At 40.2% G+C, this 22127-nt stretch overlaps 2 protein-coding genes across 3 annotated transcripts in view; one reads left to right on the top strand and one right to left on the bottom strand.

The window, feature by feature from the left end:
• The window catches only part of LOC138051811 (uncharacterized), a 215030-nt gene that overhangs the window by 126598 nt on the left and 66305 nt on the right, over positions 1 to 22127 (top strand). The gene's annotated exons all lie outside the window — the stretch shown is intronic.
• Positions 610 to 21591, bottom strand: LOC138051810 (growth arrest-specific protein 6-like). The gene is made up of 7 exons (XM_068898076.1): positions 21457 to 21591; positions 21327 to 21383; positions 19349 to 19403; positions 17258 to 17380; positions 16834 to 16962; positions 1516 to 1635; positions 610 to 732 (listed from the first exon to the last, which is right to left on the bottom strand). The coding sequence occupies exons 1-6, from the start codon at positions 21574 to 21576 to the stop codon at positions 1523 to 1525; spliced, it is 597 nt and encodes a 198-aa protein (XP_068754177.1). The 5' UTR covers positions 21577 to 21591; the 3' UTR covers positions 610 to 732; positions 1516 to 1522.

Below are 22127 nucleotides of genomic sequence, written 5' to 3'. Positions count from 1 at the left end.
GTTGGGTAGAACCGACTGTCTCTTTTCCCAACTGTTTTCGTTATACCAAAAAAGCACTCGAAAACAAAGTGGATGCTGTCCCCCTTTTCAATCAAATTTGTAATTCGTTATAAACATAGATCACTTAAGTTAACGCAGTTAAAGAGTAACTATTTGTTTACCTTGCACGCACGTTCTTCGTTCCTGATTCGATAAAAAATAACCGCTTGGACAGGTACAAAAGTAGCTTCCTTGGGTGTTGACACATCCATTACGGCAGCCACCGTTTGCTGTTGAACACTCGTCTATGTCTGTTTTATGATGGAAAAATTGAAGTGACCATGAGTGGATTGCAATTGATTTCAAAATTGAACTTGCGCGTAGCGTAAATGTAAGTTGTTTTCCAATTTTTGTGAAGGATATTTTTCCTAAGCGAGATCTAATGCAATAGGTCGCAATGATCTTAAGCGCTTAAAATCCGAGGCTGAGATAAGAGCCAGTTAACAGCCTGTTTATTACTTATCGACCTAATTGTTGCATGGAAAATCGTGCCCATGCTTCACTTTAAAGAAGAATTTTTCTCCGAGTAGACAAGCTAGAATCGCTCATAATAATGTCGACAATGACTACCTTTGCACGTTTTCTTGTCTTCTAATAGCTGAAATCCTTGAGAACACGTGCAGTAAAAGCTTCCCCTAGTGTCGAAACATCTATAGCTGCAGCCCCCATTTCTTGTCCTACACTCGTTTACATCTGTATTAAGACAAAAAAAAATGAGACAGAACCAACCCTCACAGCTCCATTTGTTGGGACAGAGATTATTATTATCAACATAGACCAAAAATACTAATAAACAGCTTAAAACTGTATAAACGGTATAAAAGAATTTCTGAAGAATGGTTGGGAGGCAAAGTTCACGGTTAAAAGTCCTGATCGAGCAGTAACCTTAAACAATCTTAAATCGCCGAAAAAAAGCAACCTATCCAGGCACGACGTTATTATAAATTTACCTTTATACTTTTCCTATTTGGAGACCGCCCTAAATCACTTTTTCAAGCCTTTGTAAAAAGTTATGTATTGAGTTATCAAGAGGTAAGTTTTGATTTTACTTGGAAATTCTCGGCTTAACTACTTGGGAAGGGATAACCATCGCCATTAAAGTATTTCACGGTTAAAAGAAGCTGAAGTCGGCCTTTAAAATGTGCAACTTCATTTGAAAATAATCTCGAGGAAAAGGATAGAGTAGAGTACAACTTGATCCAGAGGGTCGTGGATCTTTTAAAGTAAACTACTTAACGAAGGAAATTTTAATCCACTTAAAAAAAAACAAGCAAACAAACAGTGAACTGAAAAGTAGAAAAAAAGGTGATATTTAACAAAAAATGTCTGGTTGCTAAGAAAGCTGCAAGTAAGCGGCGAAACTAAATACCCTATTTAGTACGTATCGTAGATGAACAAAGACTTGAGTCGCTGTCCCTAGTCATCAAAGTGGACTTCGAAGAGCCTCATTGTGAAAAATCTATAAGTTTGACTTACTCCAACACTATCTTCCGTACAACAACTTGTAACCATTCCGACAAGCGCAGTAAAAGCTTCCAGGCGTATTAACACATGTCTGCTGGCAGTTACCATTTCTGATAGCGCACTCATCTACATCTGTAGAAATATCAATACCCGATGGTTACACTTAAGCGAATTGTTTTCACTAGCGACGCAAGCACAAGCGCAAGCACAAGGAAAAGGAAAGAAATTGATACTTGCGCTTGTGCTTATGCTCGCGTCAACCCCGTTTTCACGGTAAAATAAGCTCTCTTATTTTTGCGCTCATGCTTGTGCCTGGGCTTGCATCGCTAGTGAAAACCAGGCTTATAAGCAACGACGACCGTTGCGGCAACGACAACGCCACATAGTAAGTATGTTATTGGTTATAAAAGGAGAAAAGGGTTGTATTGCACGTGCAGCAAGCACCTCATTGCATTTATTTGCCCTTTGCTGTAATCCTCAAAACAGTAAGTTTGAATGTGAAATCAGCAAATTTTAGGTTTTGTCAATAACGCGAGGATACAACAACAAACTATTCAAGTTCTCTCTTTATCTTATAATAACATAGAGGGCAAAATTACTGAATACTGATTGGTCAATGAAGAGGGCATTTTTTCGTAATTTTGCTTGAGAAGAGGGCAAAATTACTTGCTCACGATTGGTCGCGCGCCAAAAATTCTCGCACCTGATTGGCTGAACGTACCTCTTCCACATTCAGTTGGTTTCTTCTGTTTAAGCAAAACAACTTCGTCTTCATAGAAGTTTGTCTTTTAATTCGCGCTGCATTCGCCGAAAAGGCATAAAGATTAAGAACCAGCTTTAAAAGATGATCTGGAATTTAAATTTTTGAGTGACAAGAAGAAGGGCAAAATATTTTTTTCATGAAAAGCTTAAAACTTGGATCGACTTACATGGCGCCCGGCGTAGTGGGATTGTGTGGTTGAAAAACAAAATGATTCCTTCGTCAAGGGCTTTCAGTTTACCACGACATCTTGCAGCTCAACAAAAAAGGTCACAGAACAATTTGCCATTGACGAGGAACGAGTAGCTCAAATTTGGTGGATTTCTTTGGACAAACAATTTGCTATGTTTACGGATGCGTATTTGCGAGTGGTAAAAACCTCTACAGCACAGGTGAATAAAATAAATTGAAGCTTAACATTTGGTTTAATCGTTGTTACTGTTGTCCAGGAATGAAACTCGTATTTTCCTCTCGAGTGGATGTAAATAACAATCATCTATACTCGTTTTGGACGCAAAGAACAAGTTGACTTTCTTGTCTGTTTGTCAGTTGTTTTGCTTCCGAGCGAAGGAGTGGTTTAACTCCGATTAGCTGACTGTTTTTCGAGGTGCCTCAACAGTGTTAAGAAAATTTTGCCCTCTATGTTATTAACAAGTAATCGCAATGGGTCCTCGTAAAATTAAGGATTAATATCACTTGTGTTTTCAGAAGTTGCTGAAATCCTTAATTTTACTCGACCCCATGCGATTACCTATACAAATCGATCGTACCCATCCTGTTACCAGATCGTATTTGGCCCGTATTGCACAACCTGAACAAGATGGAATAATCGCCAAATACTAACAATCGCTCTTAAGTTATATTTTGGAGTGACGTTTTCGATATCCTTGTTTAAACTTTCTAATAATATGTAGTTTAAGGACGAGGTTAATAATTTACAATTGACGGGAACACAGAGATGCAGGGCAGAAACTCGTGTAAAACGCGCACATTCTGTCAAATGTATTTGCATGTCCAGATATTAAAACTAATTTCCAACAAAGCCAAACCAGTAACACTGCACGATGTTACACTGTATCGAGATTTAGACAGGATTCCGATGCAGCCCTAACACTAGTCCTCTGTATCGTTCTAAAAAGGTATTTGCCATCTAGACTTTAAAAAGGACAAGAATTGTCCAATTATTGGTGACAGTTATATATCTTTCATTCCGTGCATTTCTGGATAAAAGAGCCAAATTGTGATTTTTATAACAATCTGGATTCTTTTTAACGCATATATATACGACTTCTTAACTCTTACGGTAGTATATCTCCGAAAAACAAATGAAAATAATGTTAACAACTCTAATTGCTGCCTTTGGCAAAGAATAAGCCCATATTACTTGTGTTGAAAGAAACCGCTGAAAATGGCGAATGATATCGAAAGAAATGAGTTGTGCACGTAACATCGCTTCGAAATTACGCTACAATTACGCCATCTTCATGCAGATTGAAAGAAGACTCAAGGCGAAAAACAATATAATTTTGTCATTTCTTCATTTGTCTTAGTAAAAAGATCAGCAAAGTGGCAACTCCTAACCCTTTTGTTTCGAAAGAGCGAAGATGATAACTAGTTGCAAATTTGCGAGTTTTCCAGATATTTTAGTCGCAAAGTGATATAATTCAGTCGCAAATGCGACTTTATTGGTCGCAATTTCAAGCCCTGTATGATTGTTATCATTAGAAGAGAGCTTTAAAGCTCCTCGAGTGTTTTTTCGACGCTATGCTGCTATCCATTTAGGATTATCCTTTATTTCAATCACAGCCGTGCAGTTGGATTGGAGCCATTTAAATTTTTCCCAACTGTTCTCGTTTGCCAAAAAAAGCCTTCGAAAACAAAGTGGAGGTTGTCTCCCGTTTTCAATCAAATTGTAGTTCGTTAAAAATGTAGATTGTAATTCGACGTTAATTTAAATATCGAGGAACCGGCAGTCACAGCCCAAATCTCTTTTTTGCTAAGATTTGGTTTGTTGATGGATATCACTGTCTAAACAAATGTGATATTGTTTGTTTTTTGAAATACCGCCTGAATTTTGAAAAAAAGGTCAAAAAAACTATTCAGGCTGTTGGCGGCCTCGATTACGCACAAAATCGAAGCCAAATTGGTAGCTCCCAAAATTGGTACCGCATGCGAACAGGGAATAAAGGTATTGAAACTCTCTTGTAATTTATTGATTAAAGAGACCTTTTAAACCTATTTTACAGCAAACTGAGTCCTGAAAATTATCTGGGAGGCAAGCAGTCAAAATTAAAGATGCATTTTGTACTTTTGGCCTTGCAAAATGGGATTTTACTCTTGGAACACTATGAAGATTTTAACCATGTGGCACAAGCACTCTCTATCTGTAATCTCACCTGTAAAGAGACAACATGCTATTCTAAGACATGTGTCAAATTTGTCCAGGGTAATTTTATCTACGCTTCGTACGACCAAAGTAAAGTTCGAGAAAATTTTCTATTTACTGGGGCTTTAGTAAACATTTGTTTTGGTCCAGACATTTTCCCACCGCATGAACTAAATGCACGAAATAACAAACGACCGTATACCTTTCTTTAGTGTCTTTGCAAAACATCTTGTGCGTTTGTAGGAATACTGATTCCAAAAAAATAGGCTGTGGCGACTTTGGTAGAAATCCGTTGACCTGTATTCATGGTAATGCGGAATGCAATTCCTGTCAAGTCGGGACTCTTTATACAAAGCCGACGGTTAAACATCTTTTACCCAGTAATCCAAAAAAAAACTACAGGTTTGAAACGCAGTCTGCATCGTCATTTTCTATGTTCATTTTGGCTTGTTTGCTAGTGTTATGAATGTAACAAATGATATTCCGAAAATTACTTCATTGCGTGACACAGCGATATGCGAACAATTATTACTTCCTTGGAAAGAACTTCTCGATATCGATACATTAAACATTTCCTGTAATCTACTCAGGTCGATAAACGTTTCCTCGTTTCTTTGACGTTTTATTTTAGCTTCTTGAGCGGAGGTTTTACGTTAGAATAAAAGTTCTAAAGGCTGCAAATTGCTGCACGCTTGCGGTTTCATGTAACGCACGCTCGCGACTTGAAATTTGTTTGCTTTTTTTAATATTTGAGTGCGAAAATCTTTAAAGAGAAAGTATTTTGGCAGTATTAAAGTTTCCGCGCTGTGAAGTTGTAAAGTACTGTGCTCTGGAACTACGAACAGTAATTGCTCATTTCTTAAAATTACAGGGGGGCGCTGTGGATCAGACACAGAAGACAGAAGTAGATCAGTAGATCGTTCCTTTGCTTAGTTGTAATAGGGATATCAGCGCTTATGAATGAGCGTTCGCGCTGAGTGACGTCGAGAATGAAATGGACCTAATCTTGTCAAGGGCGTCCATTTTTTCTACTCCAGTAAACATAACTCAATTGGTCATATGTCTTGCACATCGTGGAGCGCTAGGTATCGGGTGGAGACGTTCAGCCAATTATGAGAGATGCAGAATAGCCGTAATATTATCGAGACATAATGATGACGTCCTCAAGAGGCCTAGAGCGGAGAGAGGACTCAGTAAAGCCGACTCGCAGCTCGTGCTGAAGGAAAGTGGTATTTTCCTTCCTGTGGGATCAGGTGAGATTGAAACCTACCGCTTTAATATTATTTAATACTAAGTTGAGTTTATAGTTGTGTTTTTTCTGGAAGCGAGCATTTATTTTTCATTCTCAATTACGGGGTGTACCTGTCAAGTAGGTTTATTGAATTAAATTAAAAACTGAGAGATGCCCCCCATTTACAAATTTATTACCCTTCCTTGTTTTCCAGGGGTGTGCCCAAAATACAGAAAAAATGTTTTGTACTATGAAACCTAAGAGGGAGTTGCCGCCACAAGAAGGTGTGGAGGAGAGTGAGTTCTCGCTTTCACAGAAAGGAAACTTGAGTCTGGTAAGTAGGTTACAACAGTGATCATCAGTAATCAGTGGCAACAACAGGTAAGCCAACAGAAATATATTAGTTATCCGTCTGAACGCATTTACGGTCCTCTTGTGGGAATGCCGTTAATAATTCCGTTATGGGTCAACTCGTCCATATCTTATCCATTAACCGCATTTTATATGTAGACAAGAGATCTGCCCAAGTGGCATAACTCGTTTCAGATTGAATTTGGCAATTCGAGAAACAAGACACTACGGAGTTAGATAAGAGCTTACAATCCAACGCAGCGTATGAAGAGCGCAGTTGGTAACTAAGTACAATACCTTTATTTTGCCATAGAACGAGAAAAGCACCACTACTTTCAGGTGTCCTATCGCTGAGAGCACCCCGGCAAGGTTCTATACTGCTGACTCCACATTCAGAACTCCAACAGAAAGCGCTCCCGATAAATCTCTCGACAAGCTAAACGCATTCTTGGGAAGTAGAGCTATACGTCCAGTGAGAAATTTTGTGACCAGTCAGTGGGAGGATGCAAGTGAACGAACCAGGCGTCGCCATGTGTGCAACAAGCAGGCCATTACTGCCGCCCTCGATGAAATTGCCCCTAATCAGCTGCATCATTTGTGGAAGGCCATTGTTTCAAAGCCTTCAGAGCCTCAAAACTCAAGTGAGGAGGAGGATGACGTCGACAATGTGTTGATGGAGGCATTGACGGAGTGCTACACAAACGCTAATAGATGGGACACAAAACGGCAAATCTTGTCCATAATTCCTATCAAACATGATAATGTAATGGATTTGATGATAAAAATTACGGGCAGAAACATACTTATTAAAGACAACGTTTCGGTGTCCTCATGACGCCATCATCAGGTCAAATATAACATTTTACAGATAACTCGAATATTAATGTTCAAGATTAAGTTCAAAGTCCCTAGAGGCTAGGTGAAAAGTTTTGCCTTTATCGAGTCACTTTGGATATTCAGACACGGTTTGTGCTCGCGAATAAGGAACATTTCATACACAAGACAATCAAATTTGCATGAGCATTTCTTAAGAATGCGAAACATGTCAGATGTTATTGTTCTTGATTGATGTTGACTTTGGCTGTGATTGAATATCGAACCAGATCTTTTATGCTCATCGATCCGTTGGTAGAGATGTCGACGCGTGTAACCAACATAGCTGGCATCACACCAACCACATTCAAATTTGTAAACTACTGATTGTTCGTTGATCAACGCGGGCTTGCTTTCTTTATGTTTGAGATCTTCTCCAACTTTTCGAGAAATAAAGACTGGGCATAAGTCGATATTTAACAGCTTACCAAGATTTTTCAACTGCTTGCGCACAGAGTCAGCTGATTTTTGTTCCTTGAACGGTAGAACAATTCGTACTGATTGCGGGTCAGGTGTAGATTTGCGTGGAGGTGCTGGTGTTTGTTTGGATGTGATGAAATTGGAGATCATAGAGTGAACAAGATGTTTAGGATATGCCAACTGTAGGAATAAGGTCTTGAGGCGGCTACACTCTTCACGAAATAATGACCAGTTAGATGATAGCTTGAAAGCTCGGTCTAGCATGGTAATAATTAAGGATTTCTTATAACGATTATCAACGTGACTATTATAATGTAACAATAGACCCGTATTGGTCGGTTTCACGTATACACTAGTCGTAATATTCTGACCGTCTTTTCTTAGGACCATGCCTAAGAAAGGGAGAGTGTTCTCAGTTGATAGTTCCATAGTAAAGCTAATCGATGGGTGGAGATCATGCAAAGCATGCAGAAAAGAATAAGCAGAAACTTCATCCTTCATGGTAGTTAAAGTATCATCAACATAGCGCCTGTAGTATGATGGTAATTTGTTCCGGAGCTTAAGTTGTTCTTCAAGACTACACATGAAGGTGTTAGCCATGAGAGGACCGAGAGGAGAACCCATAGCCACACGCTCCGACTGCTCGTAAAGTTCGCCATTGAATTGAAACAACTGCACTCTACGATCTATTGCATTAAACTACGTCAAGAGTAAAGGCCCAAGACCGCCTAAGACTCCAAAGAGAGCAATCAAACGCCTGAAACAGCGCGATTATATAATTGTAACAAAGCCAGACAAGGGGACTGGTGTAGTAGTGATGGATAGATCGGAGTACTTGAAATTGCTAGCCGAAGCTTCAATTAATGATATGTCTAAGTTTAGAAAACGTGACATGGAAAGACCCAAGACAAGGGGACGTCCTCCCAAGCACTACCATCCTCTCTTAGAGAAAGAGAAAGTCGTTGGTAATGTAATTCGGAAGATTCTACCTAAACCTGTAGCTGACACACTTTGTCCAACTGGTTCTAGGCTTGCTCATCTATATGGTTTACCGAAAACACATAAACCGACGTTATCGATGAGACCCATTCTGTCAGCCAGCAAGACCTATAATTACGACCTAGCAAAGTGGCTCGAAAGAAAACTGAAACCGCTATCCATCAATGAACATACAATCACCGATACATTCAAATTCGCAGAAGAAGTTCGCAATACTTCATTTAACGACAATGACATTATCGTACCGTATGACGTAACGTCCCTCTTCACTAACGTGCCTCTTGATGAAACTATCAGTCTTCTAGCGGAAAGAGCTTTTACCAACAATTGGTTTAATGCCACATATAACCTCAACACCACAAAATCCGACCTGATTAAGCTTTTAAACATCGCAACGAAATATTAGTTGTTTCAATTCAATGGCGAACTTTACGAGCAGTCGGAGGGTGTGGCTATGGGTTCTCCTCTCGGTCCTCCCGTTAACACCTTCATGTATAGTCTTGAAGAACAACTTAAGCTCCAGAACAAATTACCATTTAACTACCATGAAGGATGAAGTTTCTGCCTATTCTTTTCTGCATGCTTTGAATGATCTCCACCCATCGATTAGCTTTACTATGGAACTATCAACTGAGAACACTCTCCCTTTCTTAGGCATGGTCCTAAGAAAAGACGGTCAGAATATTACGACTAGTGTATACGTGAAACCGACCAATACGGGTCTATTGTTACATTATAATAGTCACGTTGATAATCGTTATAAGAAATCCTTAATTATTACCATGCTAGACCGAGCTTTCAAGCTATCATCTAACTGGTCATTATTTCGTGAAGAGTGTAGCCGCCTCAAGACCTTATTCCTACAGTTGGCATATCCTAAACATCTTGTTCACTCTATGATCTCCAATTTCATCACATCCAAACAAACACCAGCACCTCCACGCAAATCTACACCTGACCCGCAATCAGTACGAATTGTTCTACCGTTCAAGGAACAAAAATCAGCTGACTCTGTGCGCAAGCAGTTGAAAAATCTTGGTAAGCTGTTAAATATCGACTTATGCCCAGTCTTTATTTCTCGAAAAGTTGGAGAAGATCTCAAACATAAAGAAAGCAAGCCCGCGTTGATCAACGAACAATCAGTAGTTTACAAATTTGAATGTGGTTGGTGTGATGCCAGCTATGTTGGTTACACGCGTCGACATCTCTACCAACGGATCGATGAGCATAAAAGATCTGGTTCGATATTCAATCACAGCCAAAGTCAACATCAATCAAGAACAATAACATCTGACATGTTTCGCATTCTTAAGAAATGCTCATGCAAATTTGATTGTCTTGTGTATGAAATGTTCCTTATTCGCGAGCACAAACCGGGTCTGAATATCCAAAGTGACTCGATAAAGGCAAAACTTTTCACCTAGCCTCTAGGGACTTTGAACTTAATCTTGAACATTAATATTCGAGTTATCTGTAAAATGTTATATTTGACCTGATGATGGCGTCATGAGGACACCGAAACGTTGTCTTTAATAAGTATGTTTCTGCCCGTAATTTTTATCATCAAATCTTGTCCATAATGGCAGACAAAGTCTCTTAACGCACCCTGTTGAAATGGATTCCCAACTTATCAAGATATCGTTTTACTGTTGCTAGAAAGCACATCCTTGCCCACGGCAGAGGAGTTCCAGACTTCTCTCAGCGACGAACAAGAATGGCAGTACCACAGGCAAAACTTGACCACTTTCTGGATTTTATTACAAGTCCACTAACTATTCAGGACCTGCCACTCGGTGAAAGAAGCATAAAGCTTTCGTCAAATGAAGTTATAACAGTGCCGAATGTCGTCCGCCTCATGATACCAGAATCCATAGCAACACAGTACCAAACATATGCTAAAGAATGTGGTCGTACGCCATTAAGTCGCAGTGCATTGCAGAGAATCTTATCTGTGTGTTCTGCCTCTGTCCGCAAGTCCCTGCAAGGACTAGATTACATCAGTGCAACAGGTCAGTACATACGTTTTTGCCTCCTTTTCTTGTCATTTCCCTTCTTTATGCATGGGAAATATGCTTCCATCCAGAAGGCGTGGCCTAGTTGTTATGTAGACATAGGGCGATGACTTGAAACTAAGGGATCTGGGCTGAAATCCCTCTCATGACGTATTTGGAGATTGTTTAACGGTAAACCCGATTTCAGCTAACTCCTGTCACACTTATAAATAGCCAACAGATCGACCCCCTTCCTCTGTTATGTTCTGTGTAAAACATTTCTTTACCCCTTCCTTATCGCCCCCGAAAAACTGGGCTCCTCACGGGGGAGTGGCAAATAAAATATTTAGTTATTTGTTCTGTGTCATGATGCTAAGTAGTCGTGATCATCAACTATTAATAGGTGCCCAGGCTTTTGATGACTTGACTATGGCTTTGGAGACGCTGGGGGATGTAAAAGGCATGACGTGGGTGAAAGAACAAGCACCTCAACAGTGATTATAAGGTAATGGTTTGTGCTTCAGTGCTGTCAATAGTGTTGTCTAGGATTTGAGATTGCTCTTGCACAGATTTTTTATGGAGTCAATTTCTGAAAAAAAGAGGGGCAGGTGGCATATTTAGCATTTTGTGGTTGTCAGTGGAGCAACCTCGATCCCAAAGTCTTTCTCTGTTTCAGCAGTTGCTATGTAGCTTTGAAGATGAATCCTGGAGATGGATATACACATGCGCAGTAAGACAGGAAGAGCAAAATTCAGTCATTGCCATTCTCGTCTCCAGAGCCCGCACTCGTTTTAGGCCAGTGAAGGCCACAGGTGCATCGGTTCCAGGCTAATAAAAAACGGATGCTAAGAACTGTTACTGCTGACCAAAATCACGGTAGCCTCGGAAACGAGATTGTATCATAATGGAATCGGCTTAATTTAGAGGTCCTTGTTTTACGTTCGACTAGATAAGCGAAACGCGGGCTTTGAGGACGAAATTTGTTTTGGAACACAAAATAAGGCATGCGTATTTCTTGATTATACCATTATTAAAATATCAGTACCCTTTTAAAGATAGGTAACCTGTCTGTAAAAATAAATAATAAGGCAGCCATTTACACATATATTCGGCACTTAAATTTGGACACAAACATAGCTTTTAAAATGGCAAAGTAAAGCTAGCTAACTTAAGGATTCGTAGGTTTTTTGGCATTTCTAATTTGTTTCATTGAAATCATTGTTTGTTGAACAGGTACAGATTTCCAAAGAATCCTGCATGCCTGACCATTGTAGGGCTTACGCCCTTAGCGATCCCAAAGATCCTGAGTTTCAGACGAAGTGTAGTCACAAGCATCTTGACATTTGCGATCGCTACGATAATCTCAATACGAGGCTATCTCCCAAATGCCGGCCAACAATGCTGACGTCATCGAGGAGCTGACGTTCTTGACTAACCAAGCGAAACAAGCTATACATGCATGGAAAGCGCACCTTCTGAGGAACGTTAACCAGGATGAAGCGCGCACCGATGCACTTGACATGCTAGATGAAACGTCAGTACCTCTAGTTTGGGCCATGAAGTTTCTTCCCAGAAAGTACAGGGAAAGCCAAACCGATTGGTTTGGAAAACGAGGAATCTCGTGGCACATAACAGTGGCGATCCATAGAGCTGAACTCGACCAAAAATTCCATACAATGACATTCGTGCACGTATTTCAGAGGTGCAATCAAGACAGTTGCACCGTTCTGTCTATCATGAAGGATGTGGTATCAAAACTGAAGAAAGAGCTCCCACATCTGGAATGTGTGTACTACCGTCAAGATAACGCTGGATGTTATCACTGTGGGGCGTCTACCACAGGAGCAAGCCTAATTGGCAAAGACACTGGTGTGTTTGTTCGACGCATGGGTTTCTCAGATCCACAAGGTGGCAAAGGCGCTTGGGATCGAAAGGCGGCCTCTATCAAATCGCATATGAAAATCTACTTAAATGCCGGCAATAAAATCGAGACTGGGCGGGAAATGGTAGCCGTAATGTTGTCTTCTGGCGGAAGACCTGGAGTCCATGCAACATTAGCAATCTCTCCATTATTCCCTCGACCAGTAAGTGCGAAACTACACAAGGTGGCAAAGGCGCTTGCGATCGAAAGGCGGTCTCTATCAAATCGCATATGAAAATCTACTTAAATGCCGGCAATAACATCGAGACTGGGCGGGAAATGGTAGCCGTAATGTTGTCTTCTGGCGGAAGACCTGGAGTCCATGCAACATTAGCAATCTCTCCATTATTCCCTCGACCAGTAAGTGCGAAACTGGAAGGTGTCAGTGCTATTTCCAACATCAAGTACACAAAAGATCACTTACGAGTATGGAGAGCGTACGGGATCGGGCCTGCAAAGGTAGTATCGTTATCCAAAACGGGCATACGAAATGAGATGACCATCCCCGATCTCGAAGAGGACATCACTGAATCTAATCAGCTGTCTGATGCACACTTCATACCAACGAAAGCAAAGCCTTTTCGCCCCCAAACGAGTTTTTCACCACAGCAATGCCAGGAGACAGCAGATGAATTGAACTCTGTGTACGCATGCCCTGAAGAAGGATGTATGAAAACATATCAGCGTTTCTCAGCCCTTCAACACCACCTGAACTGCGGTAGACATGAGCGTGCGCTTGAACACGAGACCCTATTAGACAAAGCAGCACACGGATATTCAGAAGGGTTACAGGGACAGTCAGGAAGTTTCCCAAAATTACTACCAGCAGCACGTCCCGACAGTGGAGCACAACCAAGCTTACAGAAGGGCTGGGCCCTGAAATCAAGTCAAGCTCGGAGAACAAAGCGCTTTTCAGATAAACAGAAAAACTACTTGTTCACTAGGTTCTCTATTGGAGAGGTTACCGGCCAGAAAGCTGATGCTGCGTCCGTGGCTAAGGCCATGATGACAGCAAAGGATGTTAACGGAGAGCAGTTGTTTACAAGTTCCGAGTTCCTTACAAGCCAAAAGGTTGCAAGTTACTTCTTGTTCTTCTGCAAGTTGGCTTCCAAACGCACTCTTAAAGACTACGAGCGCGAGGAGGAGGACAGTGATGTGGAGATAGATCAAAGAGAAGCAGCAGAGAATGAGGATGATTTCAGTGGTTTACGGAGCGATATTCTTGAGCAATTAGCAATATCGCATCCCATATACTATGACCGCTATAACTTGTGTGAATTGATCAAGAACGCGAAGATTTCAAATTTCGCTATACCTGTTCCCCAGGACATTTGCAGGCACTTTGACATTCCTTTTGCTGACGTAACAAAGCGAAGAAAGGCCCCGTATGTTGACAGGATTGTGGCTTACTGCAAAGATTGCCCCTGCCATAATGATACATAAAGTTTGCACATGTTACAAACAGCAGTGATAAACATATTGAACTTTTTCATTTTGATAATGACTTGACGTTTCGTATGTGCTCTACATACATTTTCAAAAGTAACCGTTGAAATTTTGATGGTAAATACTACGACCAAATCGATGGTGTTGCCATGGGTTCACCATTGGGCCCTGTCTTAGCCAACATTTTTATGTGTGCTTTTGAAGAAAAGTGGTTGCTGAACGCCAAAGTTAGTCCTTTATTTTGGAATCGTTACGTTGATGACACACTCACCATGTTCCACAACAAAGACAGTGCAAATGACTTTTTGCACTATTTGAACGGCTGTCATCGCAATATTAAATTTACCATTGAATTTGAACATGACAATGCAATTCCGTTTTTGGACATTCTTGTCACACGTAATCAAAACAACGCCTTCACGACATCCATCTACCGAAAGAAAACTTTCACAGGTCTCTACACGTAATGGGATTCCTTCACTCCACGAAAGTACAAAATAAACCTCATCCGCTCCCTCACTTATCGCTACTACCGTCTTTGTTCATCTGGTTCCTTGCTACAATCTGCCCTCATTGATCTTCGAAAACTCCTTCTTCAGAACGGCTACCCTCAAGGCATAATCAACTATCATATCAACGATGTTTTGAACAAAAACAGACAACATCAGCATAGCGATCCAGTGTCTACGGTTCCTAAGAAAGATATTGTTATCCTACTTCCCTTCTTAGGTTTGCAAAGCAACCAAGTCGCTAAACGCCTGAAATCTTGTGTGTACAAATTCTACTCTTGTGTTAACCTTAAGATTGTTTTTCAGAGCACTCGATGTATAAAATCTTTCTTTCCTTACAAGGACCGTATTAATCGTTCACAACAATCCAGAGTTATTTACAGAGCAAATTGTTGGGATTGTAATGGTTTTTACATCGGTAAAACTAAACGGCGGCTTCACGATAGAAAAACCGAACATTTTAAGGCCCTAGCTAAAAATGACAATACTTCAGCCATTGCTGACCACGTCAAGGCCACTGGACATAACATCAAGTGGGATCATTTTGATATTTTAGCGAAGGAAAAACTGACTATCATTGTAAAATAAAAGAGACCTTCTTTATTCAAGAACTTGAGCCAGCTTTCAACGTCAACGTCGGAAGTGAAAAGCTGATGCTTTATTAATCTTTTCTGTTTTTATTATTATTATAATTATTATTATTATATATTTTACTGTTAAGCATTTGCTTAATCTAGGTTCCAGTCCCCTTATTTGTTATATATAAATAGCTGTTTTAAATTTCAACGGTTACTTTTGAAAATGTATGTAGAGCACATACGAAACGTCAAGTCATTTTCAAAATGAAAAAGTTCAATATGTTTATCACTGCTGTTTGTGTCTTATTTTTGATCAAACTACGATGGCCCAAGAACAAAAGTATTTGCACATGTTAATTTTGAGACGTTTCAGATAGGTCGTCGTTACCATTTGAGCTCAGTACAATTCTGAAAAGGTTTTCGTCTTTTATGACAGAATTGTATACATGTGCGTGCAATATCACCAATCCTCACGTGAGATCCACAAACAAATGCCCATGAGAAAATAAGCCCATCGATCCTACCCCTCACACGGTATAAAATTGGTGTCACGCAATGAAATATGACACGGCACTTCGTCTTTCCTGCAACTATTATGACAACTGATCAGAATTCGTAGTCTCAAATTTTGATAATTTACTCGTGGAAAGTGGTTCGTTTAAAAAAGATTTCACTGATGGCCTTGTGCGGATACCTTGCTCTTTACGGACAACAATTCAGGAGAATTTTCGAGCGAATTCTACGTGCTTATCCAATCGTGAACTCAGTCAATTCGAAGAAGACTACTCAGTCTGAACGGTTTTCTATCACAGTCGCTACAATCTATTTTCCTTGAATATACCTTTAAACACACAAGAAACTTTGCAAAGACTCTAAGCAAAGGTTAAAATTTTCGTTTTCCTGCTTTATTTTGAAATTACATGAACGTTTTCCATGCGGTGGGAAATAAATCTCAGCGTAAAGAGCATCGCGGCGGGCAATGTGTTCACTCCAAGATGCGGTATTTTAGAAGATTTTCTCCAACTTAACGTCGCCCGTACAAAGCGTAGATAAAATTACCCAAAACGAATTTTATATATGTTTTAGAATATCATCTCATTTGCCTACAGCTGAAACTACAGACAGAATGAGCTTGTGTCACAGGGCTAAATTCTTCCTGGCGTTTTAAGGGTAAAATTGTATTCCGCCCAGCCGAAATACAAAGTCGTTCTAAATATTGAAATCTCTCTTTTCGAATCGTGGATAGAACTGAAATTCTCCTGCAAAGTAATTACTTAAGGCCTCCTCGATCTATTTATGCTGACAGAGTTTAAATAACATTGGCTTTGTTGTCGGACAGTGCAAAACGCAGACTGCAGACTGCAGACCGGGGGTATAAAAATGCAGACTGAGGTTATAATTTAATTGTTGAAAAAGCCCAAACCCATTACAAATGCTAACAGTTAAGCCTAAGTATTGTTTTAGGCCTAATTAGGCCTAAGGTTAGCATTTCTAAGGGGTTTCGCTTTTTATACAGTTACGTTATAACCTCAGTCTGCATTTTACCCCGGGTCTGAAGTCTGCATTCCGCGTTTTACTCTGCCCGGTTTGTTGTTATGCGCAAGTTTTGGGACCAGCCAATTTTGGTTCTAATATTTAGTGTCTTTGAGGCGGCCGACAGCCGAAATAAATATTCTTATTTTTTTTCGAAATTACTTTGGGATTTCAAAAAACAACTACACCTTGTTTGTGGAGACGATGATACCTACCACGAGACGAAACCTCATTGAAAACTAATTTTGAGCGTGACCAAGAATTCTTGATTTTGCTCGATATTAGTGGACACTAGCTCTTAAAACGCAGTTAAAAGTTAACTATTTATTAACCTTGCATGCACGTTCTTCGTTGCTGATTTGTAAAAAGGTAACCACTTGGACAGGTACAGAAGTAGCTTCCTTGGGTGTTGACACATCCATGGCTGCAGCCGCCGTTTACTCTTGAACACTCATCTGTGTCTGTCAATTATAATGGAAATATTGAACTGAGTGGATTGCAATTGATTTCAAAATCGAGCTTGCGCGCAGCCCTGGTATTAGTTGTTTCTCAATTTTTGTGAAGCATCTTTTTCCTAAGCGAGAACTATAATTGCAACAGGTCACCATGATTTTAAGATAAGAGCCAGTTGACAGCCTGCTTATTGTTATCGGTCTAATTTTTGAATGGAACATCGTGCCCATACTTCACTTTAAAGAAGAATTTTTTCCCAGTAGACAAGCTAAAATCGGTCACAATAATGTGGACAATGACTACCTTTGCACGTTTTCTTGTCTTCTAATAGCTGAAATCCTTGAGAACATGTGCAGTAAAAACTTCCCCGAGTGTCGAAACATGTATCGCTGCAGCCCCCATTTCTTGTCCTACACTCATTTACATCTGTATTAAGACAAAAAAAAAAAAAAGAGGCAGAACCAACCTTAAAAAATACAGCTAATTACAGCTCCATTTGTTAGGACAGAGAACATTGTTATCACGATTAACGAAAAAAACCCCTTTATAAACAATTTAAAACTGTAAAAATGGTGTAAAATATATTGTGTTGTCAGCAGATAAGTTTTGATTTAACTCGGAAATGGGAAGGAATAACCGTCGCCATTAAAGTATTTCACGGTTAAAAGAAGCTGAAATTGGTCTTTAAAGTTTGCAACTTTATTTGAAAATAATCTCGAAGAAAACAGTTATGTAGAGTACAATCTGACAACCTGTAACTTCTTTTCAAGTAAACTACTTAATGAAAATTTAATCCACTTAAAAAAACAAGCAAACAAAGAGAAAACTGAAAAGTAGAAAAAAGGTGACATTTTACTTAAAATTGATGTCTGGTGGCTAAGAAAGCCACAAGTAAGTGGGAGGACTATCTACCCTATTTATTAAGTCATGCAGATGAACAGACTTACGTTGGGGGCTTCGAAGAGCCCCATTGTGAAAAATCTGTAAGTTTGACCACAGGGAGCAGAGGAGTCCTATTTGAATCACCGTACATGATCAAACTACATACAAACGATCGTGTTACGGGTGAAATCCGATAATTTTTTCCCACAGACGCATGTCTGACCAGAGGAAGCCCGCACAATCTGTTTGTGTAATCGTTTGTAATTTTATAATAGATGTATTGGATTCACCGTTTGCTTCTTCTGTAGCTATATATCGGTAAATATATGCATGGACTAAAGCTAAATAAACGTAGTATTACCTTACCTAACCCAACTCTCAGAAGTGGTATTTTGAGCGATTTTGAAGATTTCGACTTCGCTTTTTACTGTGCCTCTCAATAGAAGGACGAGGGTGGAAGCTAATTTTTTGAACGGCTCCAGCGTCGGACAATTTTTCCACATAAAATCGCATGGCTCCGCTTTCAAATTTCGCAGAAGAATGGCCGAAAGATTCACGCTTCTTCTCGTCTTCTTGTTGGAAAATTCATACAAACTGCCCGGAGCTACAATGAGCGACAAAAGTGTTGAGACACTTCGCAGTAAAATTCGATTTTCTGCGTCTTGGATACATTTCCTCTCCTTTCCGCCAAAACAATGTTGACTTTTCTATTTCTTCGACTGCACAGACCACAGCGCCTACACAACATTGAATTGGGGGGCCGGGGGTATCAGAGAATTAACGCTAGATGCAAATAAAATAGAACAAATGCTTAAGTATCAAAAAGCGTCTTTTCCTAAGAGTGTCTCAACTACTTTTGTCGCTCATTCTAGCCTTCGAAGAAGATCAAAATCCCATACCTGCCGAGAGGTCGACACGCGTAACACTTTTCACGTGTGCCAGCCTGCTGATTATCCCTTTCTGATTGGACGCCGTTTGAGGCTGGCACTTGGCTGACACGTGAAAAGTGTTACGCATATCGATCGCTCTGAAGGTATAAGATTTTGGTTTTCTACGAGGGCTAGCTCCGGGCCGTTTAACGCCGTCGTTTGTATGTAGTTTGATCACATACGGTGGTTTAAATCAACAGGATAGATTTGCACTGCAATTGTATGGTGAATTTAACTGGAAAAACGGTCAAATAGGACTCCTCTGTTCCCTCTGGTTTGTCTCACTCCAACACCATTTTCCGAAGTTCAACTTATAACCGTTTTGACATGCGCAGTAAAGGCGTGTTAACACATCTGTGATGGCAGGCCTCATTTTTCAAAGAGCATTCATTCACATCTGTACAAATATCAAATATCTTATTGCCCGTGGTGACACTTAAGCGAATGTTATTGATTTCAGGAATGTACATATTTAACAAATAGATTCCATGTTGCCATGCGTCTGTTTAGTAACAGATCACAGATGGTGGCTGGCTATTTTAAAAGTACCGGTACCCATAAAGTATATTGCGCATGCCCTAACCACTATCTCCTTGTTCAGCTGCTCTCGAGTTTCCTCGGCGGGCAGTAGAAAGGCCCTAGGAACAACAACAACACCAACAAACACATCATTTGTCCAATGTATTTACATTTTTAGTTTCGCTAACAGTGACGAGAAATGAAGATGGTACTGACTTCCTTAAATAACCACAACCGGAACAGGGAATCCATGCTTTAGGGTGCAATGATATTTAGTTTAAGGGTGAGGTAAATAGTTCACTATTCAAGGGAAACACAAAACACAAACACAGATACTCGTGAAAAACGTGCACAAGTGAGGCAGACCGAGGGCACTCACTCACTCACTCCAACGCAATTAATCTTTTCATTTAACTCCTACTAAGCAATAATTCTGAACTTCCCATGCTAATCAAGTTTCACTTTTGTCCCAGATTCGTTATGCACCTATCTTTGGAAGGTTTCAGGGGATAGAAGAAAGAAGTTATTTTTGCTCGGTAGGTCCTATTTTAGTCAATAATGGTTTAACGCGCATACTTTTTCATTTCGTCTTCAAATAAAATATACCTTTTTGGAGGATTTTTCTTGCCACCGGGAGGAAGAATGTAACTACCCTGCGAGCAGAGTCTCTTTCGATATTCCTAGATAAGTCGGGAAGAGGAGAGTAGACTCTGTTCGCCGCCTCATTCTTTGATTTGCCTCTCATCCAAAGAATTGGATAAGTCAGTCCAGTTTCGACTTGAAATTTACAACAGCGTGGCAATTTTAAGTGTTAGAATTCCCATGGGTTTTTCCTATGTGGCGGTTACAAAAACTACAATCTTGGACAAAACTCGTTGGGAAAATGTGACGCTCTAATTTGTCTGTGTGATAAAGAGTAAATTCGTCCTACTTTCCCCCCTTCCCCCATTCCAATGTTGTTTTAAAAAGCGACCAAAGGCTTGCATCACATTATCAACATTGTTATGGGGGGAAGGGGGGAAGGACCAATATATTTTGTGAGTGCGTGCCAAATGATGCTTAAGCTAGAATTTTTCCCAAGCGTTTTATCCAAGATTGTAGCATGATACTGGTCACATTGGCATACATGGGGGTGGACGTACAGACGTTCGATGACGTCAGGGCTATAAAACCAATATTTCTAGCGTCGATGGGTTACCATATTTTCTTAACAATGGTGCTCCGCGCGCGCGCGCGGAGCTCCGCTACTACCTGAGCCAGGAGATATGTTCAAGCCGACGTGCTCCCGCCTAGTTGTTTTTTAACGTTACTCTTGCCAAAGAGGAAGAAAATCAACTGAATTGGCCTTAAGTTGAACATGACCGCGTTGAATTGTGCATTAGTTCTTTACTATTATCAATCATCAATCGTATTATACTTTTGCTACAATGATAAATAACTACTGTTAAGAGATCTTGCTTGGTTTATCATCACGAAAACTGGAACCAATAGCTACTTAGAATTTGTTCCCCGTTCAATAAAAACTGTTTCCTCCTAACATTCTTCGATATAAACAGGGTGCGTGCATTATGTTGAAAAGGACCATTTACAAAATAGACTGAATTAGGATCAATCAAAAGTGTAGAAAATCTACCAAATGACTAATCACGTCATCCATTACCGTCCACAAGCTGAGATTGGGTCAGTCACAAAGTAACAGTTACTATCATTTAAAACTAATCAATGTGGGCGAGGCTGAAGGGCTATTGACCCGTGGCCCTTGAAGGCGAAGGGTCTAATTGTTTTGGTATCAGCCAAATAGTCGGACAGAAAAGACAATAATAAAGTTAGCAAATGCAAGTTGAAGGAACCTTTATTTGGGAATAAAACGAAAGAAAGCGTCGCGCTTTTCGCTACTCGGGGGCTATTACTTATAGTCCTCTCTAGCCTAGCCAATTAAAATGCAGGATTTGAATTTATTTAGTCCACTAGTTGGATGATACCAGCAAAATATATGCTGAGAGAAAGATGTTGATACGTAAATAAGTTAATGGGCGACCTACCTCTCCTTCTGTAAAAGCGCACGTTAGGCCGACAACAATGAGAAAAATGTTGAAGAACTAAGGCAAAAACAAATAGGATTAGCGCGTTTGTTCAACAATTTCGAAAGAAGCGCTAAACTGAACAGCTTACCTTCATGGCGAACAAATTCGTTTGACGGTAGACTTCACTTACAAAGCACTCAACACGAAACGCCCAGAGCCATGTGAAAGCACTTGAGGAAATTGTCAGTGCAGTGGCACCTCTCTCCATTTATTGCCTCTTTGGAAGCGTGCTGACATGTCATCTTCAATTGCTCAAGCGCGCACTAGGTCTCAGCATGTCGTCTGACTAGCGGAAATTCTTACCTTTCCCGTTTGCTGAGAAGGATGTTTACTGATATTTCTATGATGTCAGATTCGTTTCAGTCTTTAGGACACTGGTTGTATTTCGTAGGAAGCTTTTCTTCCATAAAAACCGTTTAAAGACGAGGTTAATCTAAATTTTAAGACCGTACCTAGGCCATGGGTCAATTACTAAGAACGCCGTTGTCTTTCTCATGTTTATAAAAATTGGCTTCGGCTAAAAATCATCGGTTCAAAACAGAACATTATAGAGCGTTTTACTTCATCCTTTCCAGGTTAACAACACGTCATTTGTTCTTTCAGAACTGAAGCAGTACAAAAAGGATCAACATGTCTGTTGATATCGACATAATTGCCTACTCTAGACCGATAACATAACCGCTAGGGAAGTGCCCAATTATATTTTGTCACGCAGGGCACACGCACGACACACGCAATACTGCATGCCTCTGTTGAGCC

This window comes from Montipora capricornis, chromosome 6, assembly GCF_036669925.1.
Source record: "Montipora capricornis isolate CH-2021 chromosome 6, ASM3666992v2, whole genome shotgun sequence".
NCBI classification, from domain to species: domain Eukaryota; kingdom Metazoa; phylum Cnidaria; class Anthozoa; order Scleractinia; family Acroporidae; genus Montipora; species Montipora capricornis.
This window is presented reverse-complemented; position numbering and strand designations above follow the sequence as displayed.

Excerpts from the sequence above, each read along its gene's own strand:
- LOC138051810 (XM_068898076.1), bottom strand. The coding sequence starts at position 21,576 with ATGGAGAGAGGTGCCACTGCACTGACAATTTCCTCAAGTGCTTTCACA. Across the intron at positions 17,381-19,348 it reads AGCTGAACAAGGAGATAGTG|ATGTAAATGAGTGTAGGACA; the intron begins GTTAGGGCATGC and ends GTCTTAATACAG. Across the intron at positions 1,636-16,833 it reads ACGAAGAACGTGCATGCAAG|ATGTAGATGAGTGCGCTATC; the intron begins GTTAATAAATAG and ends ATATTTCTACAG.